General features: G+C 40.0%; 1 protein-coding gene across 1 annotated transcript in view; it reads left to right on the top strand.

Annotated features, from left to right (window-relative positions):
* Positions 1-14,175: 14,175 nt before the first annotated feature.
* LOC112930690 (putative tetratricopeptide repeat protein 41) overlaps positions 14,176-20,245 on the top strand; it is a 38,603-nt gene continuing 32,533 nt past the window's right edge. Inside the window, 4 exon segments of the mRNA XM_072724747.1 lie at positions 14,176-14,705; positions 14,707-15,049; positions 19,514-19,609; positions 19,612-19,693. Coding sequence (XP_072580848.1) covers positions 14,247-14,705; positions 14,707-15,049; positions 19,514-19,609; positions 19,612-19,693 — 980 coding nt within the window. The 5' untranslated portion in view covers positions 14,176-14,246.

Below are 20,245 nucleotides of genomic sequence, written 5' to 3'. Positions count from 1 at the left end.
CCTGGAAGATCCGACACCGGCCACGGCCGCCCTGCGCTCGGGAGTCGGCCTCTCGGAGGCTGGGCTCCGCCTCCCGCTGGTAAATCCGACACTGGCTTCCGGCCGCCGGAGCCCCGGCTGCCTCTCCGCGTTCAGGGCCGGAGCCTGCGGCCTCCCTGGTCCGGTTTGCAGGAGAGGATGGTGGGGCGGCGGCTGCTTCTCCATCTCCTTCTCCTCCTCCTCGTCCTCCTTCTCCTTCCTTCGAGGAAGCTGGAGGGCTGCCCTAGAATCCCTGTCAGGTGGAGAGCGTGTTCGTGAAGTTCTGTCTAGCACAGAAAAGGAGAAAAAAGTACTCGTTTGCGCGGTGCAGGAGGAGACACCTGCAGATATTTGAAAGCAAAACCTGTAGGGCTGCAAACGAGAGCCTGTGCAGCTTTGTAGCTTCATAGAAATACCCGCTCGGCGTTTAGAAAGACAAAGGGCCAGGTGTCTTCCGGCGAGGGAAGTCCCTCACCCTGAGCCTGCGCCTTGGGAAATATTTTCTGTGTCTCTTGAACCTAAGTCTTCACATACTCTCCCCCCACCGCAGCTCTGACCTTGTTTCCAACAAGACACTCCCTTCCTTCCTTGTTGCTTCCTCCAGGAAAATGGAACTTTGAATGTGTTTTCAGGTCTTCGAGTTCCTGAAAACAAGCTTTTCAGGGACAGGCCATCATCATCTTTTCGCAACTTCCCCTATTTAGGTTTCCCAATCTTAATTCTGTGGTTGGTGTTTACACATTGTGGTGGTGACTTATTTACATCTGCCCAAATTACCAACATTTGTTACTAGCAAGCAAAGGGTTCCTTACAAAGCTTTCTCTTTCTTTTTTTAAATCCTTTTGTGCTTATATCCGTTTTTTTTTTTCTTTTTAAGAGTATACTAGGGTGAGAATTATATTCAAAAATGTCAGATAATTGCGTTTTTGTATGTATTAACTCCTGTTCATTTTTTGCTTTTAGAAAGGATGAGTTCTTTCACTTTTCTGCATTTCACAACTCAACTTCTTCATCTCTTTCTCTAGCTCTGGACAAGTAAGCAACCAGTTCTGAAACTGTAAATTCCATTTTAAGGGGTCAGTGGTGGCTAGTTTGTGTTGCACCTGGAGGGAAGGAAGTGAGAATGAGACATGTCCTCCAAAATAGATCCATTGCTTGTGAGTAGCTGTTTCATCAGATGGTGGTGGGAACTGAGGCAGGCAGGATGCAAGACACGCACTGGCGCTTTGTCTACCCCTTTAAGATGGGATCCCTGTCTTTGGACCCTGTATAAGGACAGGGCAGCTTTTTCAGATCGCAGCCTTGCTGTTTCTCGCCAGGGGTGCCCATCTCTTCTGACTTTCTACCTATTATTCTCTACTTTCCATCTTGGTCTAGTTCCTCAAGAACTTAGACTCCAGGCTGTTATTAAACACCACCCTAGGGATCCCTGGGTGGCGCAGCGGTTTGGCGCCTGCCTTTGGCCCAGGGCGTGATCCTGGAGACCCGGGATCGAATCCCGCGTCAGGCTCCCGGTGCATGGAGCCTGCTTCTCCCTCTGCCTGTGTGTCTGCCTCTCTCTCTCTCTCTGTGACTATCATAAATAAATAAAAATTAAAAAAAAATAAACACCACCCTACCTTTGAATCTGATTCTCTTGCTTCCTAATTTTAGTTTTTCTCTTTGACACTGTGTGTCCATGGACACTGCTGGAAACAACTACCTTTGTTGTTGGTGGTAAGTCTCTTCTTGGACGAGAAAACCATATAGGGAAAGGGGTGCCATTATGGGCAATAGATAGCTAACCGATAGGCAGGTGTGGCCCAGCAGTGAGGAGTCAGGGAGAGTGCAGACCAGGGAGATGAAGGCAGGAAAGCAGTTGGAATTAGGGAGCTTAAGTAATGGGGATGAGCTCCAAGGTGAGTTGGTTGGTTGGTTGGTTCATTCATTCATTCATTTATCAGTTCAGTGAGTGTTGATCTGGTGTGTGCCAGGTGTTATGCAAGGTGCTGGGGGCATAGGGGTAAGCAATGTAGATACAATCTCTGTGCAGATCTTGAACAAATATTAACAGCGGAGTTGCATAAGTGCATGTATCCTATTTAAAGTGAAGCAAAGATATATAAAAAAGTACTTTTGATTTTGGTGGTGGTAGAACACATGGTGGTTAAAAACTCTACACTTAAAGAAGATTGTTATATATAAATCATTCCTTGATCAAACAAACTGATAGCAACTATCATTATAAACTGCAAAACACTGAAACCTGTTTCAGTCGGAATCAGGAACCAGATAGACATGCCTGTTTTTGTCAGTATTGTCCTGCACTGTTTCAGAGGGTCTAAGACAAGAAAATGAAGTGATTGACATTAATCTTAGGAAAGTCAAAGTCTTTTATTTTGGAATTCTTTTTTTCTTTTCTTTTTTTTTAAATATTTTATTTATTATTCATGAGAGACAGACAGAGGCAGAGACCTAGGCAGAGGGAGAAGCAGGCTCCCTGCAGGGAGCCGATGTGGGGCTCAATCCCAGGACTCTGGGATCATGCCCTGAGCTGAAGGCAGACGCTCAACCACTGAGCCACCCGGGTGCCCTGGAATTCCTTCTTACTGGTGAAATAATTGTATACCCTGTCAACCTAAGAGACTCTAGTCAGGGAAAAAACATTAAAATGAGTATGAAAATACGGTAAAGTAAGATAAATATATAAACACCAACAGACCTGCTCTAATCTTGCAAAATACACACAGAAATGGAAATTTTTTAAACTTAATGTAGGGGCACCTGGGTGGCTCAGTTGGTTAAACAGCAGGCTCTTGATTTCAGCTCAGGTCTTTTTTTTTTTTTTTTAAATTTTTACTTATTTATGATACTTAGAGAGAGAGGCAGAGACATAGGCAGAGGGAGAAGCAGGCTCCATGCACCGGGAGCCCGACATGGGATTCGATCCCGGGTCTCCAGGATCGCGCCCTGGGCCAAAGGCAGGCGCTAAACCGCTGCGCCACCCAGGGATCCCTCAGCTCAGGTCTTAATCTCCAGGTTGTGAGTTCAAGCCCCACACTGGGCATGGAACCTACCTAAAATTCCAGCTTAGTAGAAAATAGAGTACCTGTGAGCATGCACTAGGGATGCAGGGAACCTCAGATTGAGCATCCAGAAAATACAACCAAAACCCTGGGGTGTTTCCTGGGCCTCCTTGGTGGGCCCACAATTCCAATCTTTGTATTTCTAGCACAAGCACTTTGAGGCTGCTGCTTATCAATATTGTGCTTTCTCCCAAGAATATAAGTTCGATGTGGAGTAAGAATCAGCAAGTACTTTGAGAGGAAAAACAAGAGAATGTAGGGCTCACTTCTCAAAGCTGCCTTTTTTTTCTGGAATCTTGTCCCCTCAAATCCTGAAGTCTTTAAATAAGTTCTTATCTTAAATAAATAAAGTTTCTTATCCATCTTCTCTAGTACTGGTGAAAGGGTTGTCTGCCTCACATCATCCATCATACTAGAATGTAGCAGTAGATGTGGCTCCACACAGTGGATAAAGAGCTTCTTGGTCCTATTTGAAGGTTAAAAAAAAATTTTTTTTAAGGGAAGACATTAAATGACCATAATTATTTTCTTATGTTAACTTTTTGGTGGTTGTTCATCAAGCAATTTATGTAATGTTTTTTAATGTTTCCAAACTGTAGAACTGTATTATATTGGCTATAGAACAATAAATGTGTTTCTAAACATTTAACATAACTGTAGTTTATATTATATCTTATTTTTTTACTAGTTTTAACTGTGATTTTGGATTTTTTGTGATCTTTTCCCTGTACCTTGCCCCAATTCACACCAAATTATCTTGCTTGAGAATTGACTTTGAATTTATAAAATGGTTAACTATATTTGCTAATAAAAATCTCTGGGTAGAACTTTCTTAGGCAATTAGAAAGTTTAAACCTGCTTTTTGTTCTTTTTAAGGATTTTATTTATTTATTCATGAGAGACACAGAGAAGGAGAAGTGGGATTCTTTTAGGACCCTGATGCAGGACTCGATCCCAGGACCCTGGAATCATGACCTGAGCTAAAGGCAGAACGCTCAACCACTGAGCCACCCAGGTGCCCCGGCTTTTGTTTTTTAAGAAAATTCCACACCCAGGTTGGAGCCCAATGCAGAGCTTAAACTCAACAGTTAGATCGAGACCTGAGCCAAGATCATACTCAGAGGCTTAACTGAGTGAGCTACCCAGGTGCTCCTAAAACTTTTAAATTAAATTCACTTGTAGTCTTTTTCTTAAAAGATTTTATTTATTTATTTATTTTATGGAACACAAGCAGGGGGAGTGGCAGGCAGAGGGAAAAGGAAAAGCAGACTCCCTGCTGAGCAGGGAGGCCAATGTGAGACTTGATCCCGGGACCCCAAGACTAAGACCTCAGCCAAAGGCAGACACTTAACCAACTAAGCCACTTGTAACCGTGGCGCCCCTATATTTTATTATCTACTAATTAAAAACAAATATCTCCCCAGAGTCTGCCCTAGAAAAACAGGTCAATTTTAAATAAATAAATAAATAAATAAATCTATCCATCTAATTGTCCTCTATCAACTTTGGACACTAGCAGAATGTAAAAGAAATTGAACTTCAAATATGATTTGTTAAATTTTAAGTTGTGGTAAGTTGATGTTTTGCATGATCCAATTAACCATGTTGATGATAATTTACATTAGAGACCAGAGTTTTAGAGCTGGAAGGAATCTTGGAAATCATGTAGTTCTACAACTCTCCCTTTCAGTTTTAAATGATAAAACAAATATATTTTCATGGTTTAAAAAACCACCCAGTTGGTACAGAGAAGTATAGGTCAGAGGTAAAAGTTCTAGGTTCTAACCACCTCACCGCTCCTATTCTCTAGAGGTCAGTACTGATAGAGCTTCCTTCTAGAGATTTGTTTATATGTGTGCAAAGTATGCATGTGTGGTAAAATTAAAGATGAAATTTTTTATTTTTTGGGGGGCGCTTGGGTGGCTCGGATGGTTAAGTGTCTGCCTTCTGCTCAGGTCATGACCTCCAGGTTCTGGGATTGAGCCCCACATCGGGCTCCCTGCTCAGCGTGGAGTCTGCTTCTCCCTCTCCCTCTGTTTCTGCCCCTGCTTGTGCTATCTCTCAAATGAATAAAAAAAATCTTAAAACAAGAATTTTTTTATTTTTTAAAAGATAAATGGAACAATACATCTTAGCTAATTCCATTTAATACATCTCTGATGTCTCATTCTTTTTAACTTACTCTCCTCTTTCATAGGCATTTGTATTGTCTCCAGTTACTATTCAGCCAGTGCTGCAGAAAATGCTTTAATATGCACAGATTTTTGTATTTGTGCAGGTTTATCTGGAAGATAAATATTTCATTTTGGAATAGATCAAAATGTATGTGCAGGGATCCCTGGGTGGCGCAGCGGTTTGGCGCCTGCCTTTGGCCCAGGGCGCGATCCTGGAGACCCGGGATCGAATCCCACATCGGGCTCCCGGTGCATGGAGCCTGCTTCTCCCTCTGCCTGTGTCTCTGCCTCTCTCTCTCTCTCTGTGACTATCATAAATAAATAAAAAAAATAAAAAAAAATTAAAAAAAAACAAAAAACAAAAAAACAAAATGTATGTGCACTCAAAATCCTATGGGTATTTACCAATTCCTCTGAAAAAAAGGCTATACCAATTTGTCTCCCGTATCAAGCCTCCCCTTTACACACACCCTTTTTAAAAAACAGCTTCGGAAATTTGAGGTCATGAGAAATTAAATGATGTTGCAGATCAAAGTAGAACTCCTACTTTAAAAATTTCTTACATTGTCCTAGCCACCACATACCTCTTGACTACTTTAGAGTTTGAAACACTTTTAAAAAAAAAAGAAATTTGATGTTTTTATAATTTCAAAAGTCATGAATGTGTATTATGAAAAAATTTGAAAATTAAAAAAAAAGGTTAAGGAAGAAAATTAAAATAACCTAGAGCCTTAATGCAATATGTCATTATTAGCATCTTGGAGTCTACATTAAAATTTCACATATATATATTAAAGATTTTATATATTTATTCATGAGAGACACACAGAGAGAGGCAGAGACACAGGCAGAGGGAGAAGCAGGCTCCATGCCGGGAGCCTGACGTGGGGCTCGATTCTGGGTCTCCAGGATTCCACCCTGTGCGGAAGGCAGGCACTAAACCGCTGAGCCACCCAGGGATGCCAATACATAAATTTTTAAATTAACATTGGGATCACACAATAATACTGTTTCAAAACTTTCTTTTTTCTCTTGTCAATATATGGTAAACATTTTCCCATGTGAATATTTTTACAAGATATCTTTGGTTATGTACTATTTCATGTCATGACTATGCTGTAATTGTACAACTTATTATTGTTAGGCTTTAGGTTATAACCAGCTTTTAAGCCATCATGAATATTTCTGCAATGAAAATCCTTATAGATAAATCCTTATATACAAAATGAATTTTTAAAATTGGAATGCTTGGTAAAAAATGTGCCTTGATTTAAAAGGGTTTGGGTACCAAAAATTGCCCTCTAGAATAGTTGTACCAATTTACATTCCCACCTATTGACATTTTAAAAAATGCATTAGAAGCTTAAAATCTGGGGCTGTCAGGGGTAAAATTACCAAAGTCAGAACCTGCATCATTATGGATGGGGAGCAGGGAGTGTGGCATTTGAATATAGACATTTTTTTTTTAAAGACCTCATTTATTTATTCATGAGAGACACAGATAGAGAGAGGCAGAGACACAGAGGAGATGCAGGCTCCATGCAGGAAGCCCGACGTGGGACTCGATGCCGGGACTCCAGGATCACGCCCTGGGCCGAAGGCAGGTGCCAAACCACTGAGCCACCCAGGGATCCCCTGAAAATAGACATTTTTTAAAAAGATTTTATTTATTTGAGAGAGAAACAGAGCAAGCACACAAGCCCACAGTAGGGGCAGAGGGAGAGGAAGAAGCAGAGTCCTTGCTGGGACTCAGGGAGCCTGATGCGGGGCTCAGTCCAGGACCCTGGGATCATGATCTGAGCTGAAGGTAGACACTTAAGCGACTGAGCCACCCAGACATCCCTGATTCTAGAAATTTCTAAGCCTTAAAATATTAAGAGATGTTTCTGTAAAAGGTCAGAGGAAATTTTGAGCAGTTTATAGATATTCTCAAAACTTATAAAGTACAATGATGCATGGAGTAATACTGTTGAGGCTGCTTTATCACAAAATATGAAGGCAAACATTTATAGTAAAGACTATTAACACAACAACAATAGGAATAGCAAACATTGAGGGCTTAGTATGGACCTTGTAGATTATGAATAAATTAAACAGTGATAACTTGCTTAAGAAATCTTTTGGGAAGGATATTTCCTTATGAGAAGTCCATTTTAGCAGTGTTGAAACAAATTTTTATTTAAAAAAAGCTTATGAGGTTTTTTTTTTATGCAAAGTCTCATTTAATCCTGTCGCAAGGGTGTGGTGGTCATATCCAGATTTCCAGGTGCAGGAACTAGTATCAGTCAGTTTGAGGCAGGGGGCTCCACCTGTGGGAGTGTACCCACTCTGATGCCCCTTGCTGCTATCAGATGGGCCAGGGGCAGAAGTTAAGTAACTTTGATTCTCTGCTATAAATGTTGCACACTATTTCAGTCTTTTTGGTTAGGCCAAGAGAAAGTTTGGTACAAGTTTGTCTTAAATGTCTCTCTAATAAGTACATGTTAATCTATTCAGTAAAAAGAGAAATGTATTTAGAGGTTTTTTTTTTCACACTGTTTCCTTTTTAATGCATTTATTTTTATGGCTACTATCTATTTGTGACATATGATAAGGGTTTTCCACTTATGGTAATAATGAAGTTTTCTAGTTAATTTTTTTTTGCCTTAAATTGTTTTGAAAGTTAAATATCATGTCTTTTCTATATTTTGTTTCCACTAAAAAATAACTCCTTCGATTTAGGTCCCTCTTGCACTCCCCACCTCTTAATCCCCTATTTCTGCAAAAACTGGGAAGGCTCATTATTAGCAGTTGTGGAGCAAGCTGTTGAGATTATTACTTTCTATTTTTTAGAAATAGAACCTCTGACCTGGGCTACCCTGTATTGTTTCTTTTTATATTTTTTAAAAAGATTTTTTTAAAAGATTTTTATTTATTTGAGAGAGAGGAAAATGAATGGAGTGGGGAGGGGCAGAAGGAGAAGGACAAGCAGACTCCCCACTGAGCATGGAACCCCACACAGGGCTTGATCCCAGGACCCTGAGACCTGAGCTGAAGACGGATGTGTAACTGACTGAACCACCAGGCACCCCTAAGATTTTATTTTTATTTTATTTTTAACCCAGCATGGAGCTTGAACCACAACCCCAAGACCAAGAGTCACAACTGAACCATCCAGGCATCTGTGAAAATGATTATTTTTTAATTAAAATTTTTAATTATAAAATAAAGCTAGAATTGTTTTGATTCGAGAAGTAGATATGCCTCAATCAGCCATTCTTTTTTTTTTTTTTCTTTTTTAAGATTTTACTTTTATTCATGAGAGACACAGAGAGAGAAGAGGCAGAGAAACAGGCAGAGGGAGAAACAGGCTCCGTGCAGGAAGCCCGCTGTGGGACTCGATCCCTGGTCTTCAAAATCACGCCTGGGGCCAAAGGCGGCGCTAAACTGCTGAGCCACCCAGGCTGCCCATCATTAGCCACTCTAACATAGCTACCATATCACTTTTGTTTCCTGTTTTTTTCTCATGTGCATTTTTTCTGATAATGATATATATTTTTGAAGGTTTTATTTATTTGAGAGAGAGAGAGATGGTGAGAGAGCTTGAAGTGTGGGGAGAGGGAGAAGCCGGTTCCCCCGCTGAGCAGGGAGCCTGATACAGGGCTTGATCTCAGGACCCTGGGATCATGACTGAGCCAAAGGCAGGTGCTTAATGGACTGAGCCACTCAGATGCCCTCTAATAATGATAGTAACATTCATTGAATATTTGTTATAGGTACTGTTCTTAGCATTTTGCATCTAACAACTTGTTTGATCTTCTCAACTATTTTATGATGTAGATACTATTATCACTATTTTGCAGGTGAGGAAACTGAAGCATGGTGAAATTAAACTTACTGTAAGAACTTGAATCCAGGGAGTTGGTCTTCTGAGCTTGGGCCTTTCACCTCTATACTGTGCTGTTTCCAATACTTAGCCGTGTTTCGTTGACACTGTTGTTATTATATGGCCTTTCCTTTTTTTTTTTCTTTTCACCTAGCACTTATATTTCTTCTTGCTAGTTCTCAGACTTTTTAAGAAATAACTTTGTGACAGTATAATTTACATAAAATTTAAATTTATTTTAAATGTTCAGTTGATAAATTTTGATGAATGCCTATACCTAACCACCCCTATAATTAAAATTCCCAAGGCACCTGGGTGGCTCAGTCATTTAAGCATCTGCCTTTAGCTCAGGTCATGATCTCAGGGTCCTGGGATCGAGCCCCGCTTTGGCCTCCCTGTTCAGCGGGGAATCTTCTTCCTCTGCTTTTGTACCCTGCTTGTGCTCTCTCTCTCTCTCTTTCAAATAAATAAAAGCTTTAAAAAAAAATTATCTTCTTCTAGAGTTCCCTGGTAACCCTTGCAAGTTATTTTTTTCCCCATCCTCCACCAGGCAAGCAGTGATCTACTTTCTATCACTGTTCTAATTTTCCTTTTTTACTTTCTCTTCCACCCATGATTTTAGAAATTTAGAAATGTAATGTTTAATTCCCCCAATTTGTGAAATTTTCAGGTATCTTTCTATTACCAGTTTCTAATTTAATTCCATTGTGGTTAGAGAGTATACTTTATATAATTTCACTTCTTTCAGCTTTGCCTAGTTTTCGTTTGTGGCCTAGAATGGAGGTCAGCAAAACATCATCTAAAGAGCCAGATAGAAAATATTTCAGGCTTTGTACTTAAAGCCTGCTCCCAGACTCAACTGCTCAACTCTGCTGTTGTAGCATAAAATACATAATATATGAATGGGAATGTTGAAATCTCTAACTATATTAAAGTTTTGTCTATCTCTCCTTTCATTTCTGCCAGTTTTTGCTTTGTGTATTTTGGAGCTCTCTTGTTAGGTACACACACTCTTAGGGTTGTTATGCCTTCTTGGTGGACTGCTTTATTATTATGTAACATCACTCTGTTTTCCTAGTAATACTCTTTGTTCTGCAATCTTTTTCTGCTATACTTCTCTAGTTTATTTTTCTCAGGATTCACACTCCCATACTGCCTGATGTCTAATATCTGAAAAAAAGCTATTTAAAAGATTTTGTCCAGTTTTCCAATTTTCTGAAGAGGATAAGTAAGTCTAGTCCCTATTATTCTATCATGGCTACAGGGAGAAGTCCATAGCTGTCTTTTTTTTTTTTCCCTAGCATAGTTATATATTTTTTTTAATTTTTAAATTTTTTATTGGAGTTCAATTTTCCAACATATAGCATAACACCCAGTGCTCATCCCACCAAGTGCCCCCCTCAGTGCCCATCACCCAGTCATCCCCACCCCCCAGCCACCTCCCTTCTCACCTCCTCTTGTTCGTTTCCCAGAGTTAGGAGTCTCTCATGTTCTGTCTCCCTTTCTGATATTTCCCACTCATTTTTTTCTCCTTTCCTCTTTATTCCCTTTCACTATTTTTTATATTCCCCAAATGAATGAGACCATATAATGTTTCTCCTTCTCTGATTGACTTATTTCACTCAGCATAATACCCTCCAGTTCCATCCACGTCGAAGCAAATGGTGGGTATTTGTCGTTTTTAATGGCTGAGTAATATTCCATTGTATACACAGACCACATCTTTATCCATTCATCTTTCGATGGACACCGAGGCTCCTTCCACAGTTTGGCTATGGTGGACATTGCTGCTAGAAACATCGGGGTGCAGGTGTCCTGGCATTTCACTGCATCTGTATCTTTGGGGTAAATCCCCAGCAGTGCAATTGCTGGGTCGTAGGGCAGGTCTATTTTTAACTCTTTGAGGAACCTCCACAGTTTTCCAGAGTGGTTGCACCAGTTCACATTCCCACCAACAGTGCAAGAGGGTTCCCCTTTCTCCACATCCTCTCCAACATTTGTGGTTTCCTGCCTTGTTAATTTTCCCCATTCTCACTGGTGTGAGGTGGTATCTCATTGTGGTTTTGATTTGTATTTCCCTGATGGCAAGTGATGCAGAACATTTTCTCATGTGTGTGTTGGCCATGTCTATGTCTTCCTCTGTGAGATTTCTGTTCATGTCTTTTGCCTATTTCATGATTGGATTGTTTGTTTCTTGGCTGTTGAGTTTAATAAGTTCTTTATAGATCTTGGATACCAGTCCTTTATCTGATACGTCATTTGCAAATATCTGCTCCCATTCTGTAGGTTGTCTTTTAGTTTTGTTGACTGTTTCTTTTGCTGTGCAAAAGCTTCTTATCTTGATGAAGTCCCAATAGTTCATTTTTCATAGCTGTCTTTTTAACAGACATACAGCCTGCCATCTGTGGTTATACTTTTATCCTTTTAGTTATTCCCTTAGCAATGGAAAAACCACATAGTTTGCTTTCTTTCTACCATTTCTGTCATAAACAATGTAATGACTTCTTAATGGCTATCATTTTTTGCTCTTTTGATTAGTTCCTTGAAGTCCCAGAAAGTAGAATCACTGAGTCAAAAGTTATAAACACTTTAATATATCTTGAAATATATTGTCATTTATTTTCTAAATATACCTTCAAAGCCTCACAAAGTTGCCAGTTTATAGTTCCGTAGCTATATATAAGTTTCACCAATGTTACATGCTTAAAAATCTATATATCATTGCTTTAAAATATTTTTTGAATTCTAGAAATGTTGCGTGTGCTTTTATATATATTCTTGTATTTTTTTTATTTTTTATTTATTTTTTTTTATTTATGATAGTCACAGAGAGAGAGAGAGAGAGAGGCAGAGACACAGGCGGAGGGAGAAGCAGGCTCCATGCACCGGGAGCCTGATGTGGGATTCGATCCCGGGTCTCCAGGATCGCGCCCTGGGCCAAAGGCAGGCGCCAAACCGCTGCGCCACCCAGGGATCCCTCTTGTATTTTTTTTTAAAGATTTTATTTATTTATTCATGAGAGACACAGAGAGAGAGAAGAGAGAGAGAAGAGAGAGAGGCAGAGACACAGGCAGAGGGAGAAGCAGGCTCCAAGCAGGCAGCCTGACGTGGGACTGGGTCTCCAGGATCACGCCCTGGGCTGAAGGCGGTGGGCTACCCTGTATTGTTTCTTTTTATCTGTTTGTATTTTTTGCTTGTATATCTTCTAGGATGCCAGGGTTGCTTTTTAGAATAAAGATAAATTTATTTGTGGCAAATATTTTTTACAGTCTATTGATTGCCTTTTACAGTCTTTTAAAAATGTAACCATAGCTGCCCATCTTTTATGGTTTCTTCTACAGCTCCTAAGTTTTGGAAGTCCTTGCCAGGTTTGATAAATATTTAATTATATTTTCTTTTCATTTGATAATTAATTTTTTTCATTCAACAAATATTTACCTCTCACTTACTCTTAGCCAGCCAGTCATACCATGTTGAGGACATGGTAGAGATGAAAATAGAAATGACCTCTCTAGGAGAAAGTGGATATTTGCAAGAGCTGATAATCTAATTCTAGGCTCTTACACAGCAGGGAAGAAGTCAACATGTTAATAAAGCAGCTATTCTGTCATTTTTTAGTTGTGTGGGGTTTTTTTATTTTTATTTTTTTGGTGCAGTAGTATGAGAGTACAGCTTAAACTAATTTCAAATTGCCGCCTATTTATTACAATATCGTTTATTGGATAGTTATTTCCCACCATTGATTTATGGTATTTCATTATCTCTGTAATTTGGAGACACTATAATGTATTTGTTCTGGAGTCAGGCTAACCTGTGGTTAGATCCTAGCTCTCCATTCCCTAGCCAAGTGACTTTGGACATGTTGCTTATCCTTTCTGGACTTTTATTTCTTCATCTGTAAGTAGGGTGGCAATATTATCTATTATTGAACGATTGTGACAATTAAAAGCAAAAGGCTTAAAACATTTTTTAAAAGGTACTGAATTATTCTTGTCAGGTGATCTGGATGAAAAATTGCCCTGTACACAGTAACATGATGTTTCTCTTTAGGTGAAGGCAAAAAACATAACCAAAAATTCAATGCTTGGTATGAAAATTAGTTGCATTAAGAAAAGCTCATAGGGATCCCTGGGTGGCGCAGCTGTTTAGCACCTGCCTTTGGCCCAGGGCGCGATCCTGGAGACCAGGGATCAAATCCCACGTCGGGCTCCCGGTGCATGGAGCCTGCTTCTCCCTCTGCCTGTGTCTCTGCCTCTCTCTCTCTCTCTCTCTGTGACTATCATAAATAAGTTGAAAAAAAAATAAAAATATTTTTTTTTTAAAAAAGAAAAAGCTCATATAAAGAGATAGTTTTCATTTAATTTTTTGCCTCTGAGCAAGGTGCAAGGATATCTACATGCGTGTTGGAGGGCATGTGTTTTATCATTAGCTCAGTGGAATTGAATTCCCAGTTCGTGCAGGTGGATGGAATTTGTATGAGCCTGCTCAACTTAAGATTTAAAAAAAAATCACAGAACTCTATTAAGGTCTTAGATCCCAACTTCTTTGTGTCTCTCAGATGTCAGGTGCAGTACTGGTCTTAGGCCTTGTGACACCTTGATATCTTCTTCTTGTCCTGACCTCAACCTCATCCCTGTTTTCATTCTTGCCTCTGGTCTTGATCATGAGTCTTGGATAATTCTACTCCTAGAGACATGAGGATCCTTTTCTGGATTTGTCTCCCTTTTCATACTCTCAGGAAGTCTTCTTGCATAATTTCCAAATTCATTGGGGGCAGAAGTAGCAGTGGGTGGAAGGAATACTGGGAAGATAGAATGGAGGCTGGGGAAAAGGGGAAGGGCCCTGTGTCCAGTGCCTGCTCACCTTGTGGTTCTCAGCTCTTCAGCAAAGCTTTGGAGAAAACAGAGGAAATATGAACTTCCTTTAATCCTAAAATGATTTTTTTTTCTTTTTCAGTCCTAACTTAAACTAGATTTTCAGCTCTAATCTGTCTGTTGGTTGGCACTTCTCCCCTTCATGTGTCAATAAGAAAGAAACCATCTTGGGGAAAGTTTTCAAAGTGGAAGTCTAACAAGCAGTGGAGATCGGCAGCTATGCCAGGATGAAAATTGTTATGTTTTAAACATGATGTCATCCCCTGAGCAAAGTGAAATAAGCCCAAAGGCAAATGTAGACATGCATACCCAATTTGTCTTAAAGTGCCAGAAACCCATTCAGCCTTACATCTGCTCAACTCTGAAGGATTTTCAAGAAGAGAGAGACTTTTTGGCCAACTACATCTTCCCTCAACTTAATGAACTCTGCAGTTCCCGGGGCACTTATTTCAAAGCTGTAAACCTCAGGTGGTCGGGGTTAAAGGCCTCACCACCCTTACCCTCCAACCTGTTTAGACAGCATTCTTGTCTCCACTCCCAGAACCTGAAGCTCTGTCTTGACTATGTGAATAGCTGCTTCCCCTTTTTCATCGGCATGTTGGGTCAGACATACAGGGACTTTATCCCTGACCACGTGCTTTTAATGATCTCCAAAGTGACAGACTTGTCCAGTTTATCCACCCTAGAGCAGAATCTCTATGTTGCTGCAAAAAAATGGTTACTCTTGGGTCCTGGAGAATCCCAACTACAGTTTGACAGAGTTTGAGATCATCCAAGCAGCATTTCAGAATGAGTCTCAGTTTCAGTATTTTTACTTTAGGAGTGGAAGCACGCTGCTGAAGACTTTAGATGAGGAAAAGGAGAGGCTGTCCTCAGGCTCCTTGAATGACGAAGAAAAATTAAAGATTGAAAAGCTGAAGGCCAAGATTATTAGTAAAGGCCTCCCTGTTCAATTTTATAAAGATCTCCATGAGTTGGGTGAGCTGGTTTTTAAGGACTGGTCAGTTGTGATAGAACAACTTTACCCAGACACATTAATGATTGAAAATATAGGTAAGTAACTGTGGAGATAGTCTGTATCAACATAAAGTCAATATGTTTTCAATGTCTTCCTTGTAAGAGGGCTTTTTAAATGATTGAGAATATTCTCTAAGCATTTAAAATTGTTAGCATACTTCTGTAACATTCATTTCTTCATTTGAAAATTTCTGAAACTGGAAATACAAGTAAAAATAAGGGTTATGGAAGATTCTTTAGGAAGTTCAGGAGCTGAGAAAAGGCCTAAAATATCCAGCAGTTAATGTGGTAGCTCTAACGTAGAGCTTCTCAACCAGGGCCAGTTGTCCCCCCACCGGGCATTGGGCCTACTCTGAAGACATTTTTTTTTAAAAGGTTTTTATTTATTTATTTATTTATTTATTTATTTATTCATAGAGACACACAGAGAGAGAGGCAGAGACACAGGCAGAGAGAGAAGCAGGCACCATGCAGAGAGCCCAATGTGGGACTCGATCCAGGGTCTCCAGGATCACGCCCTGGGCTGCAGGCAGCGCTAAACCGCTGCACCACCACGGCTGCCCTGAAGACATTTTTTTAAAAAAAGTTTTGTTTGTTTATTCATGAGAGACACACAGAGAGGCAGAGACATAGGCAGAGGGAGAAGCAGGCTCCCTGTGGGGAGCCTGATGTGGGACTCGATCTCAGGATCCTGAGGTCACAACCTGAGCCAAAGGCAGACACTCAACTACTGAGCCATCCAGCCATCCTGTCTGAAGAGGTTTTGGTGTTGTCAGAATTAGAGTAGTGCTCCTGGCATCTTAATGGGTGGAGGTCAGGAATACTGCTTGACATCTTGCAGAGCAAAAGGCAGCCCCCATAATAAAGAGTTTCCAACCCAAAATGTCAATAATGCCATGGTTGAGAAACCCTGATCTAAACCCAAAATGTCAATAATGCCAAGGTTGAGAAACCCTGATCTAAAGGAAAGGGAATTTTTATTAATTTTTGAGTGATTTTTGCATGTTTTTACATTTAATCTTCAAGGTTTATCCCTGCAGGGTTGGTACTATAATTCTGTTTTACAGATGAACAAATGAAAACTGCTGTATAGCAGTTAAGTGACTTATCTAATATCACATCATTAGTGAGGGATCATTCCAGATTTTGAATCCAGGTCATTTGGACTCCAAAATCCATGCTTATGTTCTTTCACCCTTACTATTCAGTAATCTGTGGACCAGCCACCTCAACATTATCCAGGACCTTGTTAGAAAGGCATTCCAGATCTACTGAATAAGAGTTTACATTTGAATAAGATGACCAGGTGGGTTGCATACACATTAAAGTCTGAGAAGCACAGCTTGCCATTCTGCCTCTAAATGTCTGAAGACTTTAGACTTCTAAATGATTACATTTATTTTTGAGAATAGCATCTCATAGACACATATAGAATAAAAGGGCAGAACAATATTAGAGTATGGCAGAGATTTTTCACCTACACAGACTTTGGGGGAGGTCCTTTATGCCCTTAAAATTATATAAAAAATAGAATGTTTACATGCATATCAGTGTTGGGGGCAGTAGGAAGATGGCCTGTGTCTTTGATCATATTCTCAAAAGGTTCAATGACCCAAAAAAGGTTATGAATTATTCTTGTAAGGGCCCAATTAATGTGAGATTGCAAAGTGATGGTGGGTGGTACATTCCCAAATGCTTTCAGGGGTCAGGCAGGCAATAGTCCTTATCAAGGGAGTGGATGGATCTATGTGGAACTGAACGAGAAAGAGTTGACTCACCTAAACTCATTTGAATGCAGTGTTGGTGGGGAGGGAGGTGGGTGGTAAAATCCTACTAGTGCTGCTCAACTCTCCCTACAAGCCAAATCATTTTGGAGTCCTAGAAAAGACTATTGTGTCAATCATAATTCTTTGGGTTGGGAGGTGACTCAAACTGGCTTTAACAAAAAGGGCATTTATTAGCTTCTATAACTTTAAAGCTCAGGATTAGGCCTGGTTCAGCTCAGGCTTCAGCCAGTGGCTCAGTTGATGTTATCTGCCCTGGTTTCTTACTATTTCTCAGCATGGATCTGCTGTCTTGATATTGATTCAATTCCTTGGCTCCTCCATCATGGAAGGTAGGTGGCTGTAGTAGCTCCAAGTTCAAGTCAAGCAGAAGTGGCTCAGAATCCTAGCACTGAGTCTTTCTGTCTCTGATTAGCCTGACTGGAACCATAAGCTTGTATCTGACTTAATCACTGGTGCCACTGGGTGTTATGCTATATGTTGGCAAATTGAACTCCAAAACAAAATAAAAAAAAAAAAAATCACTGGTGCCAAAAGAATGTGATGCTCTGATTGGCTAATCCTGGGTCATATACCATGTCTGGAGCTGGAGGTGGAGTCAGACCCACTGGAATAACATGAACTGAGTGTTGAGACAGGGTGGGATATTGGGTGATAATCTGGGGCTGTTACTGAAACCAGAGTAGGGTGATGGGTGTTGAGTGCCCAAAAATATCCTGAATATTTACTACAAGGTTGGAGTTTTAGATTGTCTAAGAACACGCATGTTCTCAGATCTCAGATTTACAGTTCCCAGCTGGGTGTGACCTTGAGCAAATGATGATCCTGGTAAGCCTTAGTTTCTTCTTCTATATAACAGGTTAACATTAACCATCTTGAGAATAATTGTGTAGAATACCTAAAAACAATGCTTGTCACATGTTAGGCACAGAGTAAATAGCTGATGAGAATGAATAACAACAAATTAGTCCTGGAAGAACATATGCATTTGGCTAAAGCTTGAAATATGGTTAATAGTGATATTCTGTGATATTCAATCCAAATTGCATATATAGATTAATATTTCCTACTGTGTTCAAGAACCTAGCCTATTTGTATATTTGGACTAGAGACAGGATGCTTCTCCGTAATATTCTCCTTAGCCTTTGATTTTAGTTATTATTGAAAAATAGACTTTAGTTTTGAATGTATGATATGTAGACCAAATGTGTGGATTAGAAGTTACAGTATGGATGAATTATAAAAAAGGCTTTAATACCCTCCAGAACAGGAGGGTATTATGCTGAGTGAAGTAAGTCAATCGGAGAAGGACAAACATTATATGGTCTCATTCATTTGGGGAATATAAAAAATAGTGAAAGGGATTATAGGGGAAAGGAGAGAAAATGAGTGGGAAATATCAGAGAGGGTGACAAAACATGAGAGACTCCTAACTCTGGGAAACGAACAAGGGGTAGTAGAAGGGGAGGTGGGTTGGGCAGGGGGATGGGGTGACTGGGTGACGGGCAATGAGGGGGGCACTTAACAGGATGAGCACTGGGTGTTATACTATATGTTGGCAAATTGAACTCCAATAAAAAATATACAAAAATTAAAAAGGCTTTAGAAAGACTTGCTATATTATTTTTCTTTTATATCTTTGATACCCTTTAATCACTCAGGTGGTTCCAAAATCTGATGGGGGTTGGGGGTGGGTAGCAAAAGGCCATTTGGGAAGCCAGTGGGTGTTGTAAGGTGATGTAGAGCTTGAAATATGGTTCATACTCTTAACTCTTAGAAACACTTCTGAGGTCCTTGGAGATCCTTGAGATTAGTGGGTGAGGTTCAGGTTTACCTCAAGCGACTCATTAGACTGTGGGATCATTCCCAATTCTATCTAAGATCTTGAAATTTGAAGCTGACTTTGGCCAGACTGTAGGTCATCCAGGTCTGTTTGGCTCTAACCGGAACCACAGGGCAGCCCAGTTAATGTGGAGGTACAGGTAAGTATTTGGTGAATCTACTAGGTTAATCTACCTGGCATTCATTTTCATGCATAACTGCCTCCGTCCTTTAAAACAAAAGCAAAAGCCAAACCTTGGAGAATCTAAGTGTCTTTAGGGACAGAAGGGCCTTTTGGCAGTCCAGAACTCCTTGACTTCAATTAAACTATGAGTTTAGAATTAAAGTAAATTGAAACTAGGAGGAATTGCTCAAAGATCCAAGTGTCTGGTTCTGCCCCTTATTTTACCAGAGAGTTTAAGGGGCTTGCCCAGTGGCAGAGCTACATCTGTACCCACCATTGTCATTGTATTAGGGCATCTTGTCCAAAAATATACCCTGTTCTCCCAGCCTCAGCTATGGATAGACATATACACATTTGCCACAAGATTGAATTAGGTCACTTAATACTTAGATAACAACATAAAAAGATGAGTGGATGTATGTAGCAAATTCAGTTTTTAAATTTTATTTTTTTTGCCCTTGTTATTCTGAGGTCAGGAAATAACTTGCAATCCTAAGTAGGATCTCATATACAAAGAGCTTTAGAAAGATTAAATGGCTTGTCTGTTGTCTGCTTTCATTATGCAATGGGCTATGAAATATGGTGCCAACATAGAAAGAAGAGGATATAGTTACAGAAGGGGAGATACTTCCTGGGCATTTATAATAACCATATGTAATGGAAAATGTGAAACCAATCTAAGGTACTAAAACTTACTTTTTGTGCACAAAGACTATAAGCACAACTTTGAATGTTACCATCATGAAGACTTTACTGAGAAGTGCAAGCAAGTGTTTGTTATTTCCAAGGAATCAAACAGAACCTTCGAATCTTGGAAAGATTTGCCTTAGAGGATGTGGAAGTTGAATTTAACAATTCTGTGGCAGGTTCCAGTTTAGATTCTATTCTCAGGTAAGTTGTCAAGAAATCTCAAGCCTTTCCATTAGGCTTGAGCAAAACAGCCTGACTTTAGTGACTACGATCCCTCAAATTTCAGCTGTTGTCCCCCACCCTCCCCTTTCCTGTGCCCATCCTTTCCTGTACTAGAGAGGCCCCATAGAAGCACCCTTAGGTTGGAATTTCCTTATCGGTATCACTCTGCATTTGCAAAGTTTTCCTGGCAAGTTCACTTCTTTTCTTCCAGTCTCCTCAAGAAGATGATAAACTCCCCCGCCACTATAGGTCTAAGTCGATCCAAGTAATTCCTGACAGTGATGGAATGACTTTAAGGAGAAGAAATTAGATCAGGAACTATGAATAATGCATCTGTACAGTGTTGTGTATTTTTATAAGGAGCTTCCACATACATCATCAGTTCATTATTAATGACATTAAGACGTTCAGCTAACACTCATTGAAAGTCTACTCCATGTAAGGTTTTTTAGTAACTAAATGGAAATGAGACCGCCAAGGCAAGTGAGGGTCCAAGAACAGATTTTATTGCAGGCACCCTCGGGCGAGGTT

This window comes from Vulpes vulpes, chromosome 10 (assembly GCF_048418805.1).
Source record: "Vulpes vulpes isolate BD-2025 chromosome 10, VulVul3, whole genome shotgun sequence".
NCBI classification, from domain to species: Eukaryota; Metazoa; Chordata; class Mammalia; order Carnivora; family Canidae; genus Vulpes; species Vulpes vulpes.
The sequence above is the reverse complement of the archived record's forward strand: the minus strand, read 5'-3'. Positions and strand labels throughout refer to the sequence as shown.